The 20,591-nt window shown below is 43.3% G+C and overlaps 1 protein-coding gene across 1 annotated transcript; it reads right to left on the reverse strand.

The window, feature by feature from the left end:
- Nucleotides 1-14,874: 14,874 nt before the first annotated feature.
- LOC118623844 (cryptic protein-like) lies at nucleotides 14,875-20,144 on the reverse strand. The gene is made up of 6 exons (XM_036251571.1): nucleotides 20,122-20,144; nucleotides 19,759-19,808; nucleotides 19,497-19,667; nucleotides 18,647-18,761; nucleotides 18,440-18,549; nucleotides 14,875-14,942 (listed from the first exon to the last, which is right to left on the reverse strand). Exons 1-6 carry the CDS (start codon nucleotides 20,142-20,144, stop codon nucleotides 14,875-14,877), a joined length of 537 nt encoding a protein of 178 aa, XP_036107464.1.
- Nucleotides 20,145-20,591: the final 447 nt, after the last annotated feature.

Consider the following 20,591-nt stretch of genomic DNA (forward strand, 5'->3'; position numbering starts at 1 on the left):
ATTTTGATGGGGATTGCATTGAATCTATATATTGCTTTTGGTAATATGGACATCTTAAAGATGTTAATTCTTCCAATCCATGAACAAGGTATATGCTTTCACTTTTTATATCTTCCTCTATTTCTTATTTTAATGACCTGTAGTTTTCTGTGAATAGGTCCTTTATTTCTTTGGTTACGTTTATTCCTAGGTATCTTAATTTTTTTTGCTGCGATGGTAAATAGGATTGTTTTCTTAGTTTCTCTTTCTGTGATTTCATCATTGGTGTACAAGAATGCCATCAATTTCTTGACGTTAATTTTGTATCCTGCTACTTTGCCAAATTTATTTATTAAGTCTAGTAGATTTTTTTTTTTATCCTCACCTGAGGACATTTTTCCATTCTTTGTTCAGATACAGTGGGAGGGAGAGAAAGGAAGAGAGAGAGAGAGAAACATCAACGTAAAAGGGACACATCGAGTGGCTGCCACCTGCACTACCAACCAGGGCTGGGGACAAACTGCAACTGAGGTACACGCCCTTAGTGAGAACCAAACCCAGGTCTCTCTGGAATGCAGGCCGACGCTCTAACCGCTAAGCCAAACTGGCCAAGGCAAGTCTAGTAGATTTTTGATGGAGACTTTAGAGTTTTCTATGAACAATATCATGTCATTTGCAAATAATGACAGGTTCACTTTCTCCTTTCCAATTTGGATCCCTTTATTTTTTTCTTCATGTCTAACTGCTGTGGCTAAGACTTTCAGTACTATGTAAATAAGAGTGGCAAAAGTGAGCATCCCTGTCTTGTTCCCATTCGTAAGAATGCCTTTTGTTTTTGCCCATGAGTATGATGTTGGCTGTAGGTTTTTCATATATGGCATTTATAATGTTAAGATATGATCCCTCTATTCCCACCTTGCTGAGCATTTATATCAGAAATGGGTGCTGAATATTGCCTAATGCTTTTTCAGCATCTATTGATAAGATCATATGTTTTTTATCTTTCCTTTTATTTATGTGGTGTATCACATTTATTGATTTTCGAATATTGTACCATCCCTGCATGCCTGGGATGAAACCCACTTGGTCATGATGAATAATTTATTCGATGTATTACTGGATCCAATTTGCTAATATTTTGTCAAAGATTTTGGCATCTGCATTCATCAGGGATATTGGCCTCTAGTTTTCTTTCTTTGTAGTCTCTTTATTTGGTTTTGGAATTAGGATTATGCTGGCCTCATAAAATGAGTTTGAAAGTGTTTTGTCTTTTTGGAGTTTTTGGAATAGTTTGAGGATAATGAGTATTAGATCTTTGAATGTTCGGTAAAACTTCCTCATGAAGCCTTCGGGGCCTGGGCTTTTGATTGCTGGGAGTTTCTTAATTACATCTTCAATTTTCTTTGTTGTTATTGGTCTGTTCAAGTTTTCTATCTCTTCCTGGTTCAGTTTTGGGAGGCTGTGTGTTTCTAGAAATTTGTCCATTTCTCCTAGGTTGTCCAATTAGTTGGCGTATAATTGTTCATAGTATGTTTTGATGATCCTTTGTATTTCTGTGGTGTCAGTTGTTGCTTCTCCTCTTTCATTTCTGATTTTGTTTATTTGGTTTCTCTCTTTTTGTTTCTTGGTGAGTCTTGCTAAAGGTCCATTGATCTTGTTTATCTTTTAAAAAAAACAGCTTTTTGTCTCATTGATCTTTTGAATTTTTTTTAGTTTCTATGTCATTTATTTCTGCTCTGACCTTTACTATTCCCTTCCTTCTACTAGCTCTGGGTTTTTCTTTTTGTTTACTTTCTTTTTTTTTTTTTTTTTTATCCTCACCCGAGGACATTTTTTCATTTTTTGTTCAGATTGAGTGGGAAGAAGAGAGAGAGAAAGAGATAGAGAAACATCAATGTGAAAGGGACATATCGAGTGGTTGCCACCCACACGACCCAACCAGGGCCAGGGACAAACTGCAACCAAGGTACGTGCCCTTAGCGGGAACCAAACCCGGGTCTCTCTGGACCACAGACCAATGCTCTAACCACTGAGCAAAACCAGCCAAGGCTCTTTTTGTTTACTTTCTAGTTCTTTAAGTTGTGGGGTTAGAAAGTCAATTAGGAATTTTTCTTGTTTCTTGAGGTAGGCCTATAGTGCTATGAACTTCTCTCTCAGGCCTGCTTTCGCTGTGTCCCATAGATTTTGTGTTGTTGTGTGTTCGTTTTTATTGGTTTCCAGGAAGTTTTTAATTTCTTCCTTGATCTCGTTAGTAACACATTCATTGTTTAATAATATGCTATTTAGCCTCCAAGTGTTTGAATGTTTTTGTGTGTTTTTATTGTAATTAAGTTCTAGTTTCATGCCATTGTGATCTGAGAAGATGCTGGATATGATTTCTATTTTCTTGAATTTGTTGAGACTTGTTTTGTGTCCTAACATGTGGTCTATCTTTAAGAATGACCCATGTGCACTTGAGTAGAATGTGTATTCTGCAGCTTTGGGGTGAATGTTCTGTAAATATCAATGAAGTCCAACTGATCTAGTTCGTCTTATAAGGACTCTATGTCCTTACTAATTTTTTGTCTAGATCTATCCAGTGGTGTCAGTGGTGTGTTAAAGTCACCCACTATGACTGTGTTGTTATTGATCTCTTTCTTGAAGTCCTCCAAAAGTTTTTTAATATATTTTGGTGCTCCCGTATTTGGTGCATATAAGGTTATATCCTCTTATTGGATTGATCCTTTTAATATTATGTAGTGACCTTCTCTGTCTTTCATTATGGCCGTCGTTTTGAAGTCTATCTTGTCAGATATGAGTATTGCTACACCAGCTTTTTTTCCCTTTCCACTTGCTTGAAAAATTTTTTTCGCTCCCTTCACTTTCACCCTGTGTGAGTCTTTTTTTGTGCAGTAGGTTTCTTGTTGACAGCATATATATGGGTCATATTTTCTTATCCAGTCAGCTACCCTATGTCTTTTGAATGGAGCATTTAAGCCATTTACATTTAAGGTAATTATTGATAAATAGTTATTAGTTGCCATTTTAATTTTATGTCTGTGTCCCCTCCCCCCTTTCTCTCCCTGTTTCTTCTTCTTCTTACAATAGTCCCTTGGATTCAGACCCTTGCCTTGCATTACTTTGTACACTTCATGCCACTTCCTTTTGGCCTGCAGTGTTTCTATTGACAAATCAGCTGACAGTCTAATGGGAGCTCCCTTGTAGGTAACTTTCTGTCTCTCTCCTCCTTCCTTTAAGATTCTTTCTTTGTCTTTAATGTTTGCCATTTTTATTATGATGTATCTAGTTGTGGGTCTTCTGGGGTTCATCTTGCTTGAGACTCTCTGTTTCCTGAACTTGTGTGACTTTTTCCTTCACCAATTTAGAGATGTTTTTTGTCATTATGCTTTCAAACAGGTTCTCTATTCCTTTGATTCTTCTCCTTCCAGTATACCTATAATGCAAATGTTGTTACATTTTGTATTGTTCCAGAGCTCCCTTAAACTCTCCTCCTGCTTTTTAAATTTTATTTCCATTTGCTGCTCTATTTGGATGTTTTTCTCTACCTTTCTTCTAAGTCACTGATTCAGTCTTCAGCTTCTACTAATCTACTATTGAACCCTTCTAAGGTATTTTTCATAACTGCTATGTCATTCTTTTTTTCGTCTTAATTTTTATGCATAGCTTCTACCTTTTTTTTTTTTAAGCTGAAGTAGTTCCCAGTGAGCTCTTAATAATTCTTATTAAGTTACTTGTAGTTCTCACCAAACTGTTTGAGCACCCTTAAAAGCATTGCTTTGAATTCTTTATCTGACAAGGTGTTCACCGTTTCCTGTAGTTTTCTTTCTGGAGATTCCTCTTTTTCTTTCCTTTGGGTGTTGTTTCTTTGTCTCCCCATTTTAGCTGTCTAGTAGCTCTAGACCCGGTGAGGGATGTTTGGATGTGTAGGCAGCTCACTGTATATCAAATAAGGCTACTGTGTCTCCCAGACTGTTTTGTTGCATGTTGCCTCTTGCCTGCTATAGATCCTGGAGGATTGACTACTGGGGTCTGGTATTGGTGTGTCCTGGTAGGTGCTGCTGCTGGATGACACGGGCCCCTCTGGAGCTGTGTTCCCAGCTAATTGCTGGTGCCACCTGTAGCTGGATAGCTCAGGCCCTGTTTGAGCCGTGTTCCCCACCTGTACTGTGGGCAGCTGTGTTGCACAGGCCTCACTGGAGCCCTGGCTCCCCGCCGATCTTGTGGGCAGCTGGGTTGTACAGGCCCCATTGGAGCCCCTGCTTTCCACTGATGCCATGGGGAGATGGACGGCACAGTCCTTTCTGGAGACCCGGCTCCACGCCTATCTTGTGGGCAGCTGGGTCACACAGGCCTCTCTGGTGCCCCAGCACCCCACAGGTCCCACAGGCAGCTAGATCACACCTGTCCCTCTCAAGCCCCAGCTTCCCACCATTCTTGTGGGCCACTGGGTTGCACAGGCCTCTGTGGAGCCCCAGGTCCTGCCGCTGGTGGCTGGGGAGTGCTGCTTCCCCGTGTGGCTCAGCTCCTGCTCAGCCTTTGCTGTAGTTTTAGGGGGTGGGTCTCAGCTGCTGGTCTGTGCTTCTGTTGCCTGGGCATGAATGTCTGCTCCCCAGCCTCTGTTGCTAGGGGTATATCTCGACTCTGATCAGGCTGCTACTGTGGGGGATGTGCTGGGCTTAGAGAAGCCACAAACAGCACCTTGGCAGCTCCACTACTGTGCACTGGTCTGTGTTGACACAGAGTGTCCACTGGTCCAGTGGTGCCAGATGTGCTGGTGGGCTCAGGTTGCTGGGCCCTAGCTGCTCCCACTGCCTCCTCCCAGGGAAGACCTGGGATCTTCCAAAATGGTGGGGCCTCCCCACGGCGCAGGGAGAAGCACCCTGAAGGGCCACTTACCATGGTAGCTGGCTGCTCCTTCCACAGCACAGGGACCTTCAGCTCTGCGTCTCTGCACTGCTCAGGTTTGGCCGTCCACCTTCACATCCACTCACACTCTCTCACACACTCACCCTCCCTCCGGTCCTGCCCGCCACCATCTTCTCCCTCCAAGTTATGGTACATTTTGTTGCTGTTGTTCATCCTCACCAGAGGATATTTTTTTATTCATTTTTTAAAATGATATTGGGAAGGAGGGATGTAGGGAGGGAGGGAAGGAGAGAGAGAGAGAGACATTAATTGGTTGCATCTCACACCAGTCAAACCTGCAACCCAGGTCCATGCTCTTGACCTGGAATTGAACCCACAACCCTTTTGGTGTGTGGGACATGTCCTAACCTCCGAGTCACACTGCCCAGGGTGAAAGTTTTGATCTTTTAATTTTTTTTCTTTATTGATTTTAGGGGGGAGGGAGAAACATCGATGACAGAGAACATCGATTGGCCGCCTCCTACCTCCCCCGCACTGGAGATTTGATCCAAAATCTGGGCATGTGCCCTGACTGGGAATCAAAACAGTGACCTCTTGGTGCATGGGTCAACGCTCAACCACGGAGCCACACTGGCTAAGTTTTGGTCATACACGCAATGGAATACTATGCGGCTGAAAAAGAAAGGAACTCTTACCCTTCTTACTCTTTGCAACAGCATGAATAGACCTGGAGAGTATTATGCAAAGTGAAATAAGCCAGGCGAAGACAAATATCACATGATCTCACTTATATGTGGAATCTAATGAACAGAATAAACTGCTGAACAAAATAGATCCAGAGGCATGGATGCATGGAACAGACCGACAGACCTCAGAGGGAAGGAGTTTGGGGGGGACGGGAAGAGATTAGCCTAGAACTTATATGCATATACACATAGCCAATGGTCACAGACAATAGTGTGGGGAAGGCCTGGGTTTTGAGGGGGCTTGGTAATGGGGGCAAAGAGTGGGGATGGAGGACAGCTTTTACACTGTCAACAATAAAAAAATTTAAAAAATTTTAAATCATAATTGATGTGAAACTCATAATAAAAATTTGCAGTCTCTTCCTGGCAATAGAGATGTGAGAGAAAGTGCATGGGCTTTGGAATCAAGGCACCAAAAGTAGAATGCCCAGTTTTCCATTTACGGCTTGTGTGACCTGCTTAGTTCATCCACCTCCTCATATGTCAAACAAAGACAGTTTGGGTAGTATTTCTTTTATCATAATAAATCAAATGTCACAAACTCGCTTAGTATTGAGAATTATTTTTAGATGAAGTTATTATTTACTCAGATAAGGGATTCTAAAATATGGTTTTTGACCATTTACAACCCTCTGATCATTTTTTTGAACGTTGATGGGATTTTTCCCTGGGTTATTGAAGTGTCCTTTGGCATATAATGAATTCTAGAGGCCCAAGCAGCACCAGGCTCTCCTCAAGACAATGATTCCTGCCCAAGTGGATGCTCATTATTCTCTATTCTTGGAGAATAGATCTCTGGGCCATACCTAGTAGGAGTGGCCTTTATGGAAACTCAGTCAATACCAGAATTTGCACTTAGCTTTAGCAATGACAGCCCAGCGACAATGCAGAAGCAGTTCTTTAGTCCATTACAGTTCTAAACGCACAGCTCTTGCCTATTTGTTTTAAAAATATAGGTTTTGGCCCTGGCCGGTTTGGCTCAGCGGTTAGAGCGTTGGCCTGCGGTCCAGAGAGACCTGGGTTCAGTTCCCGCTAAGGGCATGTACCTTGGTTGCTGTTTGTCCCCGGCCCTGATTGGGTCATGCAGGTGGCAACCACTCGATGTGTTCCTTTCACATCGATGTTTCTTTCTCTCTCTCTCCCTCCTGCTCTATCTGAATAAGACATGGAAAAATGTCCTCGGGTGAGGATAAAAAAATAAAATAAAAATATAGGTTTTGTAGTTATTTAGATATAGCAAGGCCATTGAAAAGATCGTTTGTTTTACTCAGATCTCAAGAGGAAGGGGCACACCATGCCATGCAGGGCAGGCTAGGAGGCAGGGGAGCAAGGCGAAAATGTACCGCACAACTGAGGACAGCCTCTGGGCTCAGAGCCTGCTAAAATCACTCCAACTAGCCAATTCGGGGTCTGTTCACTTTGCCTCACCCATTCCACTCCCTTCTCTGCCCCTGTCTCCTGTCGGCTGACCTTCGTGCTTCTCTGTGAGGCCCTGTGTGGTGTCCCATGCCTCCTCTTTCTAGGGATCTATGAGTATAAATGTCATTTCTGTGTCTACATGTTTTACCATTCCTATTGAAACACATTTTTAAAAAGCAGTCACTCATGTTGACAAACAAGTGAAGATCTCACACAGGTAGTGCCAAAGTTTAGAGATTTCAGTTAAGTAACCTAATGCGTATGAAGATTAGAAATAGTTTCACAGCCCAGCCAGTGTGGCTCAGTGAATTGATCATCTCCCTTGTACCAAGAGGTCTCAGTTTGATTCCTGGTCAGGGCACATGCCGGGGTTGCGAACAGGATCCCCAGGAGAGGGCATGCAGGAGGCAGCCAATCAATAGTTCTCACAACAATGTTTCTATCTCTCTATCCTTTCCCCGCTCTCTAAAAAATCAATAAAAACATATTTTAAAAAAAGAAATAGTTTCAGAGATCACATATCAAATTTAATGGCAATAAATTTATTGGAGAAAGAGTCAGTAAGTTAAGATGCAGCACCATTTGTCAAATCATGGTTTGATTACCAATATAGGTTGGGTATTGATGTAAAATTTGGTAAAAATCTACAAAAGCTTATTGGCTATATTGAATTCACAGCATAGAGTATTATATATTTTTTTATTATTTGTAAATTCTGTGCTTATGTATACTTTATATATAATAAGTTATATATAATTTTTTTGGAGTTAGACATTTACTGCACATTCCTGTACAAACTGCAGTGTAAGTGCTGCACACGTCTCCAAGCATAGCGCCCTCACTCACCTTGGTGGCTCAGCTGCTGAGGATTCTGCCATCTCTGTAGCTACAAACTTTCATAGCGTCTAGTTGGTGTTCCATAGTGTCCAGTTGCTGGTCAGGAGATCAGTGGATTTCCCAGCCGTTCTAAGTAGAGGAAACACAGCCCCTCATTTTCTTTTCCCAATAGAAGCCTGTCTACATAAAATGAGAAAAACCTATGTATATAAAGCTTCTAGAACTTAACTTGAAATATTCAAAGTTTACTTCACTAGAAAGGTGGTACTGCCCAGGGACCAAATACACACAGAGGTCACTTTGGAGTGCTGCCAGCCAAGAAAAGTCCATTGCTTCCAGGCTAGAAGAGGGAGAATGTGATGTGGTGAGCTGGGCTACTTGACTCCATTCTGACCAATTGTTCCGGCATATACACACTGGTGTGGTTTCAAAAAACCTGGGACTGATGCCCATAAAAATAAGGTGATTAGTAACAGCCTTAGAAAATTTGGAGAGACCATAACAAAGAAAGAGATTAATGATTGCCCATACCTTTGTAGTTTTGAACCTATATAAGCAAGTAACAAAGAAGGCTCAGGGCTGTGGATTTGGGGAGACTATGTCCCCTGCAGCCCACCAGTGAATAAAGTGCTCCTTTCATTTATAATTCAGCTGTGTGTCTCTGGTTATCTTGCTGACACATCACAACAGTGGCTGGAGGGGACAAAGAGGGCTCCTCTCCCCACAGGCATTTGCTTTGATTCTAGAGTAAACACTAATGCAGAAATAGGTAGAAAGGTCTAAACAGACAGGGAGCTAAAACCATGTGACTGGAATAAATCCTGTGGCTTTCCCTGTTCCTTCTCTCAGTGTCCCTGTGTGGTTGGTTCCCTTAGTGAGAACACACGTACAAACAATGCAGAATGGAGAGAGCTGGTCATTGCTTTCTTCAAAGGGCAGTTCCCTCACTCTCTGTCGGAGTGAACAAAACCAGGGCTGTGGAAGGTCCTGTGGATAGTGGCCTGGCAAGGCTGTCTTCATCTGCTCTCAACAGCAGGAGACACAGAAGATAGAGATACATTTACGTAAAGGCACCAACCATGAGCCCAGGGCACTCTTTTTTCTCCTAAGAAGTTTCTGCTTTTTAATGATCGCTCTGGACACGGGTGCCATTCTCTAAGCACCACAGAAGAAGCTGGCAGCTTACTTCTCAGATTCCTGGGTGAGACCTTGTTCTTTCCTGAGCCAGGTAGGTAAAGGTTTCTTAGTTTGTTTGCTATGTAGGTGAATGGATGGATAGATTATAGATAGACGCAGGTGGATAAAATGGTTATTTGAGGGATTTTTGTTTATAATCAGGAACTATTCTATTAGGAGGATCAATCATCTTGGTTCCTAATTTTCTACTTAAAAGTGTAAATGAGTGTTTGTATCCTAGATATTCACATGAATAATCAACATGCCTCGGTTTCTCTTTTTTTGTTGTTTTTTTTTTTATCCTCACCTGAGGACATTTTTCTATTTCTTGTTCAGATAGAGTGGGAGGGAGAGAGAGAGAAAAAAACATCAACACGAAAGGGACACATCGAGTGGCTGCTACCTGCACAACCCAACCAGGGCCGGGGACAAAGTGCAACCGAGGTACGCGCCGTTAGTGGAACGGAACCCAGGTCTCTCTGGACCACAGACTGACGCTCTAACCGCTGAGCCAAACTGACCAGAGCTCGGTTTCTTTTTTTTTTTTTTTTTTACCACAACTGCAGCCTCTCAATGTGGAGTAGCCCTCTCAGTTCAGTCCCTAAGGGCAGCTACTGAAACAGGACAATGTGTCTTTTTGCCCACCTGTTTTTCAGCACACTTCCTATTGGTATAAAAGTGTAGAATGTGGGCATTTTGTAAACATTCTACACATAGTACAAACTTATTCATCAAGGTCTTAGGATAAATTTACACAGCCCATCCGCTGTTTCATTAATGATTAAGCTGCAGTAAGTGGCACTGCTGAGGATGCACTTGAAAGTATTGCAAGATAACTTTGCTATCAAAACTCATTACTGCCTAGAAATGTTTGTCCCAAAATTTGAATAATTATTTTTCATGTCAACCCTTTACTAAAGTCTACCTTCTTTTTTGTTGTTGAGAGTAGTACAGATGTCCCCCTTTTTCCCCATTGACCCCCTCCTTCCTGCTCCCACCCCCCTCAGCCTTCCCCAGGCTACTGTCCATGTCCATTGTTGTGCATATATGCATATGTTTTTGGTTTATCTCTTTCCTCTTCTCCCACCCTCTGAGGTCAGTCTGTTCCCTGCTTGCATGACTCTGGATCTCTTTTGATTTGCAGCTTATTTTGTTCATTATGTTCCATAAATAAGTGAGATCATGTGGTACTTGTCTTTCTGATTGGCTTATTTCACTCAGCACAATACTCTCCAAGTCGAATTTTCACTGATACATTAACTTTTTTTTAAACACATATTTACACTGAATTACACTGAATTCATATTTTCATAGCTAATGATTGGAAGGTTTTAAAATGTCAAACTATTTTACAATGTAGATTTTTTTTTAATAATTGTATTACATAGACTTATGAACTCAAGTGGATTTAAAAAGCTGAAAAACTAAAGGGGAGTATCGCCTATTTGAAGGGTACGCTCTCAAAGTGGACATTCTGGACAGTACAGCTTTACACACAGGCCTTTCTCATCTCACCTGGAGTCTCCAGCAGCCGGGCCGTTCCCATGGACTTCAAGTTACTGACAACGTCTGCACCGTTTCACTTCTCTCTCCTCCCTGCTCAAAGGGCTCACCAAGCCCAGCTTATAGTGGGCCTCAAAATATATCTTAAACCGTGTGTGTGTGTGCGCGCGCGCGCCGAGCACTAAGGTAGAAGAAGCTCATTCAAGTCAGCATGACTTCCCACCTCCGTGTCACCTTGCGAAGTCTCTGTTCACCTGCATGTGTAGAGCCCTAGCACCCTGGCAGAGCCAAAACCACCTCCCGCACAGCTGTTCCTCAGCTGAGCACTCAGACAACTCAGGGGCAGGGAGGTTCCAGGGTCGATTGAAAGATACTTTTCTGCTCACAAATCTCTCCAGTATAGGGAGCTTCATATCACGTGGGCAATAAATCCTGTAATGGCATTTCCATTGAATTTATCTTTGAGCATTTTAAATGAAATCCTGTAAGGCTTATAAAGTATCAACATTTTGATCAATTAATGTATTAATTCAAGCTGTATTTCAGAGTCCTTGTCTCTCATACTTTATTTTTGTTTACCAATTTGTAATAAACATGTCTTCAGTCCTCTGATTCGCAGTCATGCTGGCTGTCCAGACAGGGCCGTGATAGTAAGCACAGAGCTGAGGTGTCTGACAGACCCAGCTCAGAAATGCCCGACTTCCAAGTCTGGTGCAACTGGCGAGAGACCAGCCACTCAGTCCCCTTTATATTTTCGGAGTTGTTGTTTTTTTTATATAATTTATTTTTTTTATTAATTAATTTTTGTTACACATGTTTCTCCTTTTTATTTTTTCTGAGTTCTTTACAGATGCTTAGTTTCAGGTTGGAGTTCAGATTTGGTGGCTCACCTGACTGGTGGTCAAGAGATGACTGACTCCTGTTAGAGGCTGTATAACCTCTTTTGGTTGAATTCTCCCTGGCTCTGCTGTGTAGACTCTTCCCCTTTTAAAGAGATGTTGGTGATCATCCCAAGAAATGCTAATTGGCCTGAAAAGGTGTTGCAAAGGAGCCATTAGTGGAGGGAACGAGAGGAGGCAGGCTCCTCCAGCCTTGGCTCCCTCCCCTTCTTGCCTTCCTTCATCTATGAAGTATTTTGTAGGCAGCTGCTTCTAGCCAGGCACAGAGCACAGCAGTGTTGGGGACGCGCATGTGGTGCATCCCTGTCCCCCAAGGACGTAGAGGATAGTGAGGAGACTGACAGTGAACAAACACAGACATGAGGTACTGCAGCTCTGTTATCAGACCGAACCGGCTCCAAGACTCAGCAGTGACCAGACAAATGACAACTCAGATTTCATGAGAAGGAATGTAGTTTATAGCCAGCAGGTAACAGACATGAGGGGAGAGGGGGTGTCACTTCCCCCAAAGCAGCTGTCCCCAAACAAAGGATTGCATTCATTTTTATTCAGGAAAGTCATGCATAAACACTGAGGTGAGCTTCCTCATCAAAGGTACAGGTGGGGACATTCCTGCACATGCGCAGTTGAAAAACAGGCCTATACATATATCACATGTTCAAAAATGGCAGAAAAATCACTCTGGCTGGTTTGTAAGTGGTTAGCGCATCGGCCCAGGACCAAAGAGTTGGGGGTTCAATTCTGGTCAAAGGCATGTACCTCGTTGTGGTTCAATCACCATCCCTGGTTGGGGTGATGCAGGAGGCAACCAGTTAATGTGTCTCTCTCACATGGATGTCTCCCCCCCCATCCCCCACTCTATCTGATGTTAAATACAAAAATATCCTTGCATTAAAAAAATAAAAATAAACTCAAGTCAGTCTGACTCCAGACTTTTTTTTTTAAGGCAAAAAGTCTCTACCCCCTGGGAAGAGCTTCTAGCATTATAATGAGGGCATAATGAGAATAGTTTATAAAGAGGTCAGTATAAAGTCCTCAGGGCCATTTCGAACAGCCTTGGGTGGTTTCAGCAGGATCAACACCCTGGTTCTTTAAATCATCCTGGGCTTGTCCCTGAAAAGACAGGTCTGGCAGTCATCAATGTCAGGAATGGTGTAGGATGGAAGGGGTTTAACTGGTTAAGTCCCTTCTGTTAAACTCTTAACAATTACAAGATGTGGTTACACAAACCTTATACAATCGAGGGTGTTCTGAGTGGGTTTCCAGGTTAATCAAAGCAGAGTTAGGAGTTCGAAGTCGGTCAGTCTATGGCAGGCTGCCTGCGCACAGGCATTTCCCAGCTCTCACAGTGGGTTAGGTCACAGCGTCTCCGTGCAGCCGGGCATGGAGGCCGCGGGTGCTGGGGACAGCTGCGACCTGCTCCGTCTGCTCTGAAGTCAGAGGGGAGGGCAGCCCAGGCCCCAGCCTCCAGTGTTTGCTCATGTGAGGCCAAGTCACGTGCCTTGAATCAGACTTGGGGAAGCAAAAGAGGCTCTTTCATGAAAATGTTTATTAATAAAAATACTAACGTAATGCTTCAGTTTATAGGAAATTAAACACAGATATTACTTACAACAGAAAACTAAAGAGGATGCACAAGACGCGTTTGCTCAGCAGCTCCAGGGACACGGAGGCCCTGCCAGTGCGGACCGCGCGTTAGGCCCTTGCAGGCCAGCCAGCAGTCTCCCCTTCACTGACGACGCATTGCAGGAGGACGCAGGGCAGCAGGCTGAGAAAAATCAGCAGGCACTGTGCACTTAGTCTAGTCGAGAGTGAGGTGAGAAGGTCCTTCAGGTCTGAAGAAGAAAAAAAAAAAAAAAAACGCAGAAAGTATAAGACATTCTGCTGCAGACTTGCTCTAGAGCAGCGGTTCTTAACCTGTGGGTCGCGACCCCTTTGGGGGTCAAACGACCCTTTCACAGGGGTCGCCTAAAACCATTGGAAAACACACATTTCCAATGGCAATTCATAACAGTAGCAGAATTATAGTTATGAAGTAGCAACGAAAATAATTTTATGGTTGGGGTCACCACAACATGAGGAACTGTACTAAAGGGCCGCGGCATCAGGAAGGTTGAGAACCGCTGCAAAGGGAATAAAACAGACATTCGCACCTGCCCTGATAAAGGTCCTTTCCTGCGCTGGCCTCACAGGCTTGCCTGTGTCAGGGCGGGACAGGAGTGAGCCAGAGCCCACAGCGCCGGCTCACCTGGCTCCTGCCCCCGCGGCCAGAGGGCACCGCACTCCCGGACGGAGCCCGCCTTGGGGGCGCAGCTCGAGGAACATGTGCTTGCCTTTAGCTTTTCTGTTTCTTTTGCTGTGGTCAGAAACAATAGAATTTTTGTGGAACCTGGTATTTGTTGAAGAATTTCTTGATTGTCATTAAGGCAACAAAAAAGTGGCCCTGCAGCCCCTCCCATTTAGCACACGAGCCAACCAAGGTGATCTTTCCAAGTTCCACACCAGGTCAGTTAGCAATCGTGGGCAAATATATCTGATTTAAAAGATAATGCAATAAAACAGCTTGCATCTATCTGGGGCAAGGAAAGCCCAACATCCCCCCATATTAGTCCTAACACTATTTTTTTTAATAGGGACAGGTTATGAAACAGAAGGAAAGCACCCACCCTAAAGCAATGGCAACATTCCCGCAAGGAAGTCACAGTGAACAGCACCATGCCCAGTGCTCACCTCGCCTGCCATGACAATGTGGTTCCTCCCCGGCAGGTCTCACTCTGACCTCTAAGGGCCATAAGTCTAGTTTTCTGTACAGCTGGGCCTCCAGCCCAGAGGTGCTGAGTAGGAAAAACTGCCAATCTCCCCTTGTCTGAGGTTCTGAGGCCGGCAGAGGTCTTGGCTAACATCCCTGGTGGCGAGTGACCACCATGTGAGCTGGCAAGCCCCACAGGTATGGTCATGAGCAGGGATGTCAACTCCACCAAACTAATTGCACAAGCAAATCTGGGGCTGGATGTGGGGTGGGCTGGGCAGGGAAGCACACAGCTGAGGAAGGGCCCCTTCATTGAACTTCCCCCTGGTGCAGCTGCAGGGGCCAGCCAGCCTTCCCCCCAGACGGCCTGCCCAGCCCTACACTCTCTGGCACCTCCAGGAGACGCACTCTGGATGTGAGACTGTGGTAGCATGAGACAGCAGAATGAACACGTACTGACAAAGACCAGCCGCTGCAGAAGGGTCCCGCTCTGCACCTGCTCACCAGTGAACCACGGTGGGCAGTCTGGGAGACCAGACTCAGGATGGGACCAGAGTCAGCTCCACTCCAAACCTGGCACCTTCCACACACCACCTCATCTTGGGAGAGTGGTGTCCCAGGGTCCTAGACCCCACAAAACAGGAACACTAACATCTGGGTCCAAAGAAGGCTCCAAAAAAGCTGAAGACAGGACAGGTGCTCACAGAATAAGAACCTGTTCAGGTGAAAAAAGGGTCAGCAGGTACTGAACTGTAGAGTTGATCTTCCCTAGAGACAAGGAAACAGGCTGCCCACAAAGCAGGATTCAGACCCCACTCATTGTCTTTTCTTGTATATAAACTCAAAGGTCAATGTTTTAGTCAGCTTGGTAAGTTAGGCTAAACCAACCAAGTCAGCCTTCAAGTAGGGTTCCCAAATCTGGGGCTGGGAGCACCATGTGGTGTCCCTCCCAGCAAAACCAAGGTCACACTTTGAGCTGAGAGAGAAAATATTAGAACTTACACTACACATTTATGGAAAAGCATTCTTAATATTTCCTGTGTACACTGGAATTTAGGAAATCTATGGTTCTAAGCACACCATTTTGTCATACCAAAAATAACTCTGCTACTAATGAATGATTTACTGTAAACTATAATTTTTATTATATACTTATCAAATGGCCTTTTTTAGACTTAGTCAGACATAGCAGATTTTTACCATGTATATTAATTAGCCTGTGAATACATAAAAAGATACAAGTGAAATAAAGTTTATGTATGCTCAGCATGACACCTGTGTCACCACCACTGAATGGGGAGCTGGCTCAAATATGTTTACTGGTGGAGTGGGAGATTTTTGTAAAGTGTGGTGGTCACTCTGGAGGAGAATAACATCATGTTTCAATGTGAGGGCCAGAACCAGAATTCCAGAAACTCTTCTATTTTCAGATGCCCCCAGATGCCCCAGGGAGCCTAATGGTTTCCTTTCCTGCTGTGACACCCAAGAGCTCACCCACTAGAACAGCTATAACGAGAGAACATCCCAGGAGGGCTTCACAAAGGGTCTGCTCTCTCCTGGGCAGAACACCATTGTTTTGGTGCAGGCTGGGCACAGGGCCTGGGCAGGCCATCCTCCTCCCCACAGGTCACAGCCGCGCAGCCCCACAGGCTGGCTCTGGCCCACAGATGTTTATTTGCTTATTGGTAGGTTGGCTGATTGGTTTGTGCCAGAAACGTAGGTTTTTAAATGGAGTTTGAAGGGAAAGGTGAGACTGCCCTGACCGAAATCTGACATTTGCGTTTCCTGTCTATCTTTGAAGGCAATTGAGTTTGCTACTTCACTGTGTCATTATTTGGACTCTAAATTTTAGAACATTAAACTGGTTCTTGATACTAATGAAATACTTAATTCTTTGGGGCAATGTGTAAGAAGAACCACCCTCTTAGTATAATGAGATCTTGGGCTGGTTTAAGGACTAAGCGAAGGCCCCTGCTGGCTGAAAGCTTACCTTTTGTGTAACCCTAATTAACTTAACACCCACCAAGTATTAGTGGGTGTTGTTCACAACTTAAAAACACATTTCAGTAAATTTACGGTTAATGATAGATTATGAAGTAATTCTAACTTCACTGTATTAATTTGAATATTTTAGTGATGTTAATAAAGTAACAATAATTTATTTTGTGCATAATAATGCAACAGGTACAGTGCCTTTTTATCCTAACAAACAATAGGTAAATAGCTCCAATTTTGCATCTGTGTTGTCTTAATAAAGATTATATATAAATAAATATAAATATTTATATATAAATAAAATAAATATATATATAAATAAAGATAACAAAATAAAAATTATAAACATTATAAAATGTATTTTGGGGGATTTGAACAAGTACTTTGAGAGGGATTTTTCACACTTTATTATGCCACATTGCCTCTTTTAAGCACATCAACAAGTGGAAATGAAGAAAATGATAGAATGATAGTTACTGTCTAAAGCATATTGTTTTTTGCCCTGGCCAGTTTGGCTCAGCGGTTAGAGCGTCGGCCTGCGGTCCGGAGAGACCCGGGTTCGGTTCCCGCTAAGGGCACGTACTTCGGTTGCAGTTTGTCCCCGGCCCTGGTTGGTCGTGCGGGTGGCAGTCACTCAATGTGTCCCTTCACGTCGATGTTTCTCTCTCTCTCTCCCTTCCTCTCTCTCCCTCCCACTCTATCTGTACAAAAAAATGGAAAAAATATCCTCGAGTGAGGATTAAAAAAAATAAAGCATATTGTTTTTAGAACACCAAAAATGTGCTCTTTGAATTTTAATATAATAATAGGTAATGGCTTATATGGTATTTATTCTTTGGAGCAGTATTTGGAACTAAGAAGTCAAAGGTCATCCATTTGATATTTATTTAGAATTATTATGCACAAAGCATTATTTTATAGGTCATGAAGCAGAAAAATTACAAAATAGCTCACACCAACAAACAAGATTATTTTGCATAAATTTTATCTTTCAACATCTGTGTGAGGGTGGAGGACAGGTTATCCTCACTTTACATGAGAAAATTGTGGAATAGTCTTCTTCTAAATCAACATGGAAAAGCATGCCCTTGAAACGGCATTGTATCTGAGACTAAGAAAGCTTGTCATTCTTGGATCCACAGGGCATCAGAACAAATTGGGCCCTTGGAGATTCTTTGGGCTTCCAGTCCCAAGAGGAGCCAGAGGGCCACGGTTTCATAGCATGTTGTTATCCATTTGTGATTTCCCCCATCCATATGTATTATTTTCACATTGTTATAGTTATATGGTCAGCATAGTTTTTCATTCTAATTTCCATAAACTCTTCAAAATCATAATATTCCATTAAAGGGTTTAAAACACCTACTACTCTGTTGTTGGATTTAGAACATAGACAAATTTTCAATATTTTAAATAACATTATCAAAAATGTCTTCTTTATTTTGTATTCATAATTATTTTTAAAGGTAGAGTACAGAAATGGCCAAGGGGTGGAGAATCACACCCTGAAAGCTTGTGTACTGCTGGTGGGAATGTAAACTGATACAGCCACTACAGAAAACAGTTTCGCAAAAAATTAAAAATAGAACTTCCATACAAACCAGCAATTCCACTTCTGAGTATTTCTCTGAAGAAATCCAAAATACTAATTCCAAAAAATACATGCATCCCCATATCTATTGCAGCATTAGTTACAAATAGCCAAGATATGTAAGCATCCAAGTATGCATCAATAAATGGATAAAGAAAATGTGGTGTGTGTGTGTGTAAAATTATTCAGCCATAAAAAAAGGGAAATCTTGCTATTTTTAACAAAATAGATGGACCTTGAAGGCATTATGCTAAGGGAAATAAGTCAGACAGACAAAGACAGGTGTAATATGATGTCACTTGTATGTATAATCTTAAACAAACAACAACAACAAAAATGAATTCAAAGACACAGAAAACAGATTTGTGGTTACCAAAGGTGGTGGAGGGGGTGTGAAATGGGTAAAGGTGGTCAAAAGGTATAAGCTTCCAGTAATAAAAATAACTCATGCGGATGTGATATGCACTATAGTATATAATACTATATTATAAATTTTAAAATGATAATACACTATGTGATTCACAATACATGAGACTTTCCTGACTGATGGATGAATCAATCAAGCCAGTTTGCTCATTTCTGTGTCGCCTGGCACAGGGAGATCTCTATGGATTGATGTGTATAAAGGAGCAATTGCATGTATGTGTAGACTGTGAGCACAGGACGCGGGTCTCCTTACCGCAGCGGCCGGGAGTCTGGGGCGGGAGGCAGTGCAGGGCCCCGAAGACGCACCTGCAGAGCCTGCAGCCGCGGAAGGTCCAGGATCCATGCACCAGGGCGCCGCACTCGCTACAGGGCCGAGACCCGAGGTTAGTGCAGCCAGTGCGCGCCCCGCGCCCCGCGCCCCGCGCTCTGGTCCCGCCATCCCGCTCATCTCTGCACCCACCTGTGTCTCAGGTCGTGCTCGCAGTAGCGGCCGGTGAAGTGGGTGGAGCACACGCAGAAGCTGCCCAGCACGCAGGTGCCGCCGTTCATACAGCAACGCGGCCGCGGGGGTGCACCTGTGAGGGTCGCCTGGCAGTCAGCTGGGAGTTAGCGCGCTGCCCTCCACGTTAGACCCGCCGGAAGAGGGCAGGACGAGGTCGCCCCGGGAGGCAATAAAATTAGCTCCCTGATAAGTGTGTTTGCTCAGTTAAACCCTGCTTGTTAATTGAAGGATTAAATACAAACTACCTGGGGTGCAGGCTGGTCAGGAACGATGGGAGGACAGGACCTGAAACCCTGCCCCCAGCAAGCAGGGCTTGCTTGCTTTCACATGTTAAATTCAGGCTGTGACTTCCAGGACAGTGATTGAGAACAGGCCTCCCGGGCGAGGACCACCCACGGGTGCAGTGACGCTACCCTCTCCTCCACAAACCCCCCTTCCACCAGAGGGACCCCCTGGGGACGTGGGATCTGGACCCTGACAGCCTGCAATAAACCAAGCAAGAGTCCGCTATTATCTTTGGTTGGGATATTTGTTTTAAGTACATTTCAGTCAGCTCTCTGGAACTGAGAAAAATACCCATTTAAGATCAAGTGCAACGTTTTACCAATGAAACAGTCAACTTTTTTGCAGAGTAAAAGAACATCTCACTAGGAAATATTTTTATTTATAATATATCATTTGAAGATGATAAAATGTTCTCTATTGGGTTTCTCGTTTTATCTTAGTATATCCCAGATTTTTACAGACCCCAAATTTGGAGTCCGGTGACAGATGACTGCAAAGGCATTAGGGCGGCCTGAGGACTTACGCTCTTGCAAAGCCGGGGACTGGGGAAGCCAGTCCCGCGACTTCCAGCCCTCCGCGCTCCCATGCGCTTCCCTGGAATTACTCGGAGTCCGGTTGAGTGTCTGCTGGAGCTTCTGAAATGTAGCGTTGTGGATTTCTTCTCTACTACCTTTACGTTTCTCTCGTTGATAGCCTTTTAAAAACATTGAAAATATGAGACTGACAATGATTGAGAAACAAATACACAATAAAAACTAAAAGATTGTAAATAAAACACTTCTTACTGTTTCCCATATAGATGATCTGTACTGCCAAACTGATCATAAACAGAAGCCTAGAATATTTAACAAAACGTATTGAAGTTTAAAATATTAAAAAGTATAAGCATAAATTCACATATGTTAAAAGGTAATACAATCATATATAAATATAAAGGTATATACAATATTTAATGAATAATAAATATTATGCAATTATTTTGTAACTTGGAGATTTTTATTAATGTTGTTATCACTTAGAAAGATTTTGAGACCAAGATCGTAGACAGTGTCTTAATGAGAAGGAACAGTCATGCATGTGTTGCAATTTATTTCAGAAGTTTTTAACAGCTTCTCTTGACTCCAAGATTTTACCTATTGACTCCTTACCTAATAGGGTGGCTCCGGGTCATGTTCTCACTAACAGGCCTGGTATTAGAGTCTCCTTCTCTCACCAATGTATTGAAGATCAGTTCCCAAGGAAGTTGAGTCTGACGTATTTGTATTTGAAGGTGTCTTTACTTGAGGTCCTGGAGTGACTGCATCAGGATAGAAGATAGGTAAGTACGGAAGACCCAGGTATTTCCTACGCTCTGTCTAGGCCACAGGAGACAATGAGATCTCTGAGTTCCGATGTGGAAGCTCTTAGGCAACAGCCTGTTGTGACCGGCAGGGCCCATGCAGAGCCTCAGTGAGACTCAGCTGGGGGAAGGGCGGTGGAGACGGCGGATGCTCTCCTGGCATTTTACAGTGCTGACAGCAGCAAGAGGGTCACCCCTGAGGTAAAACATCGATGAGCCAGGCAACAAGTCTGTCCCTCACCGAAAAAAAAATTAAAACCCCAACATGAACAAATAAGT

This window comes from Molossus molossus, unplaced genomic scaffold (assembly GCF_014108415.1).
Source record: "Molossus molossus isolate mMolMol1 unplaced genomic scaffold, mMolMol1.p scaffold_m16_p_10, whole genome shotgun sequence".
Classification (NCBI taxonomy): domain Eukaryota; kingdom Metazoa; phylum Chordata; class Mammalia; order Chiroptera; family Molossidae; genus Molossus; species Molossus molossus.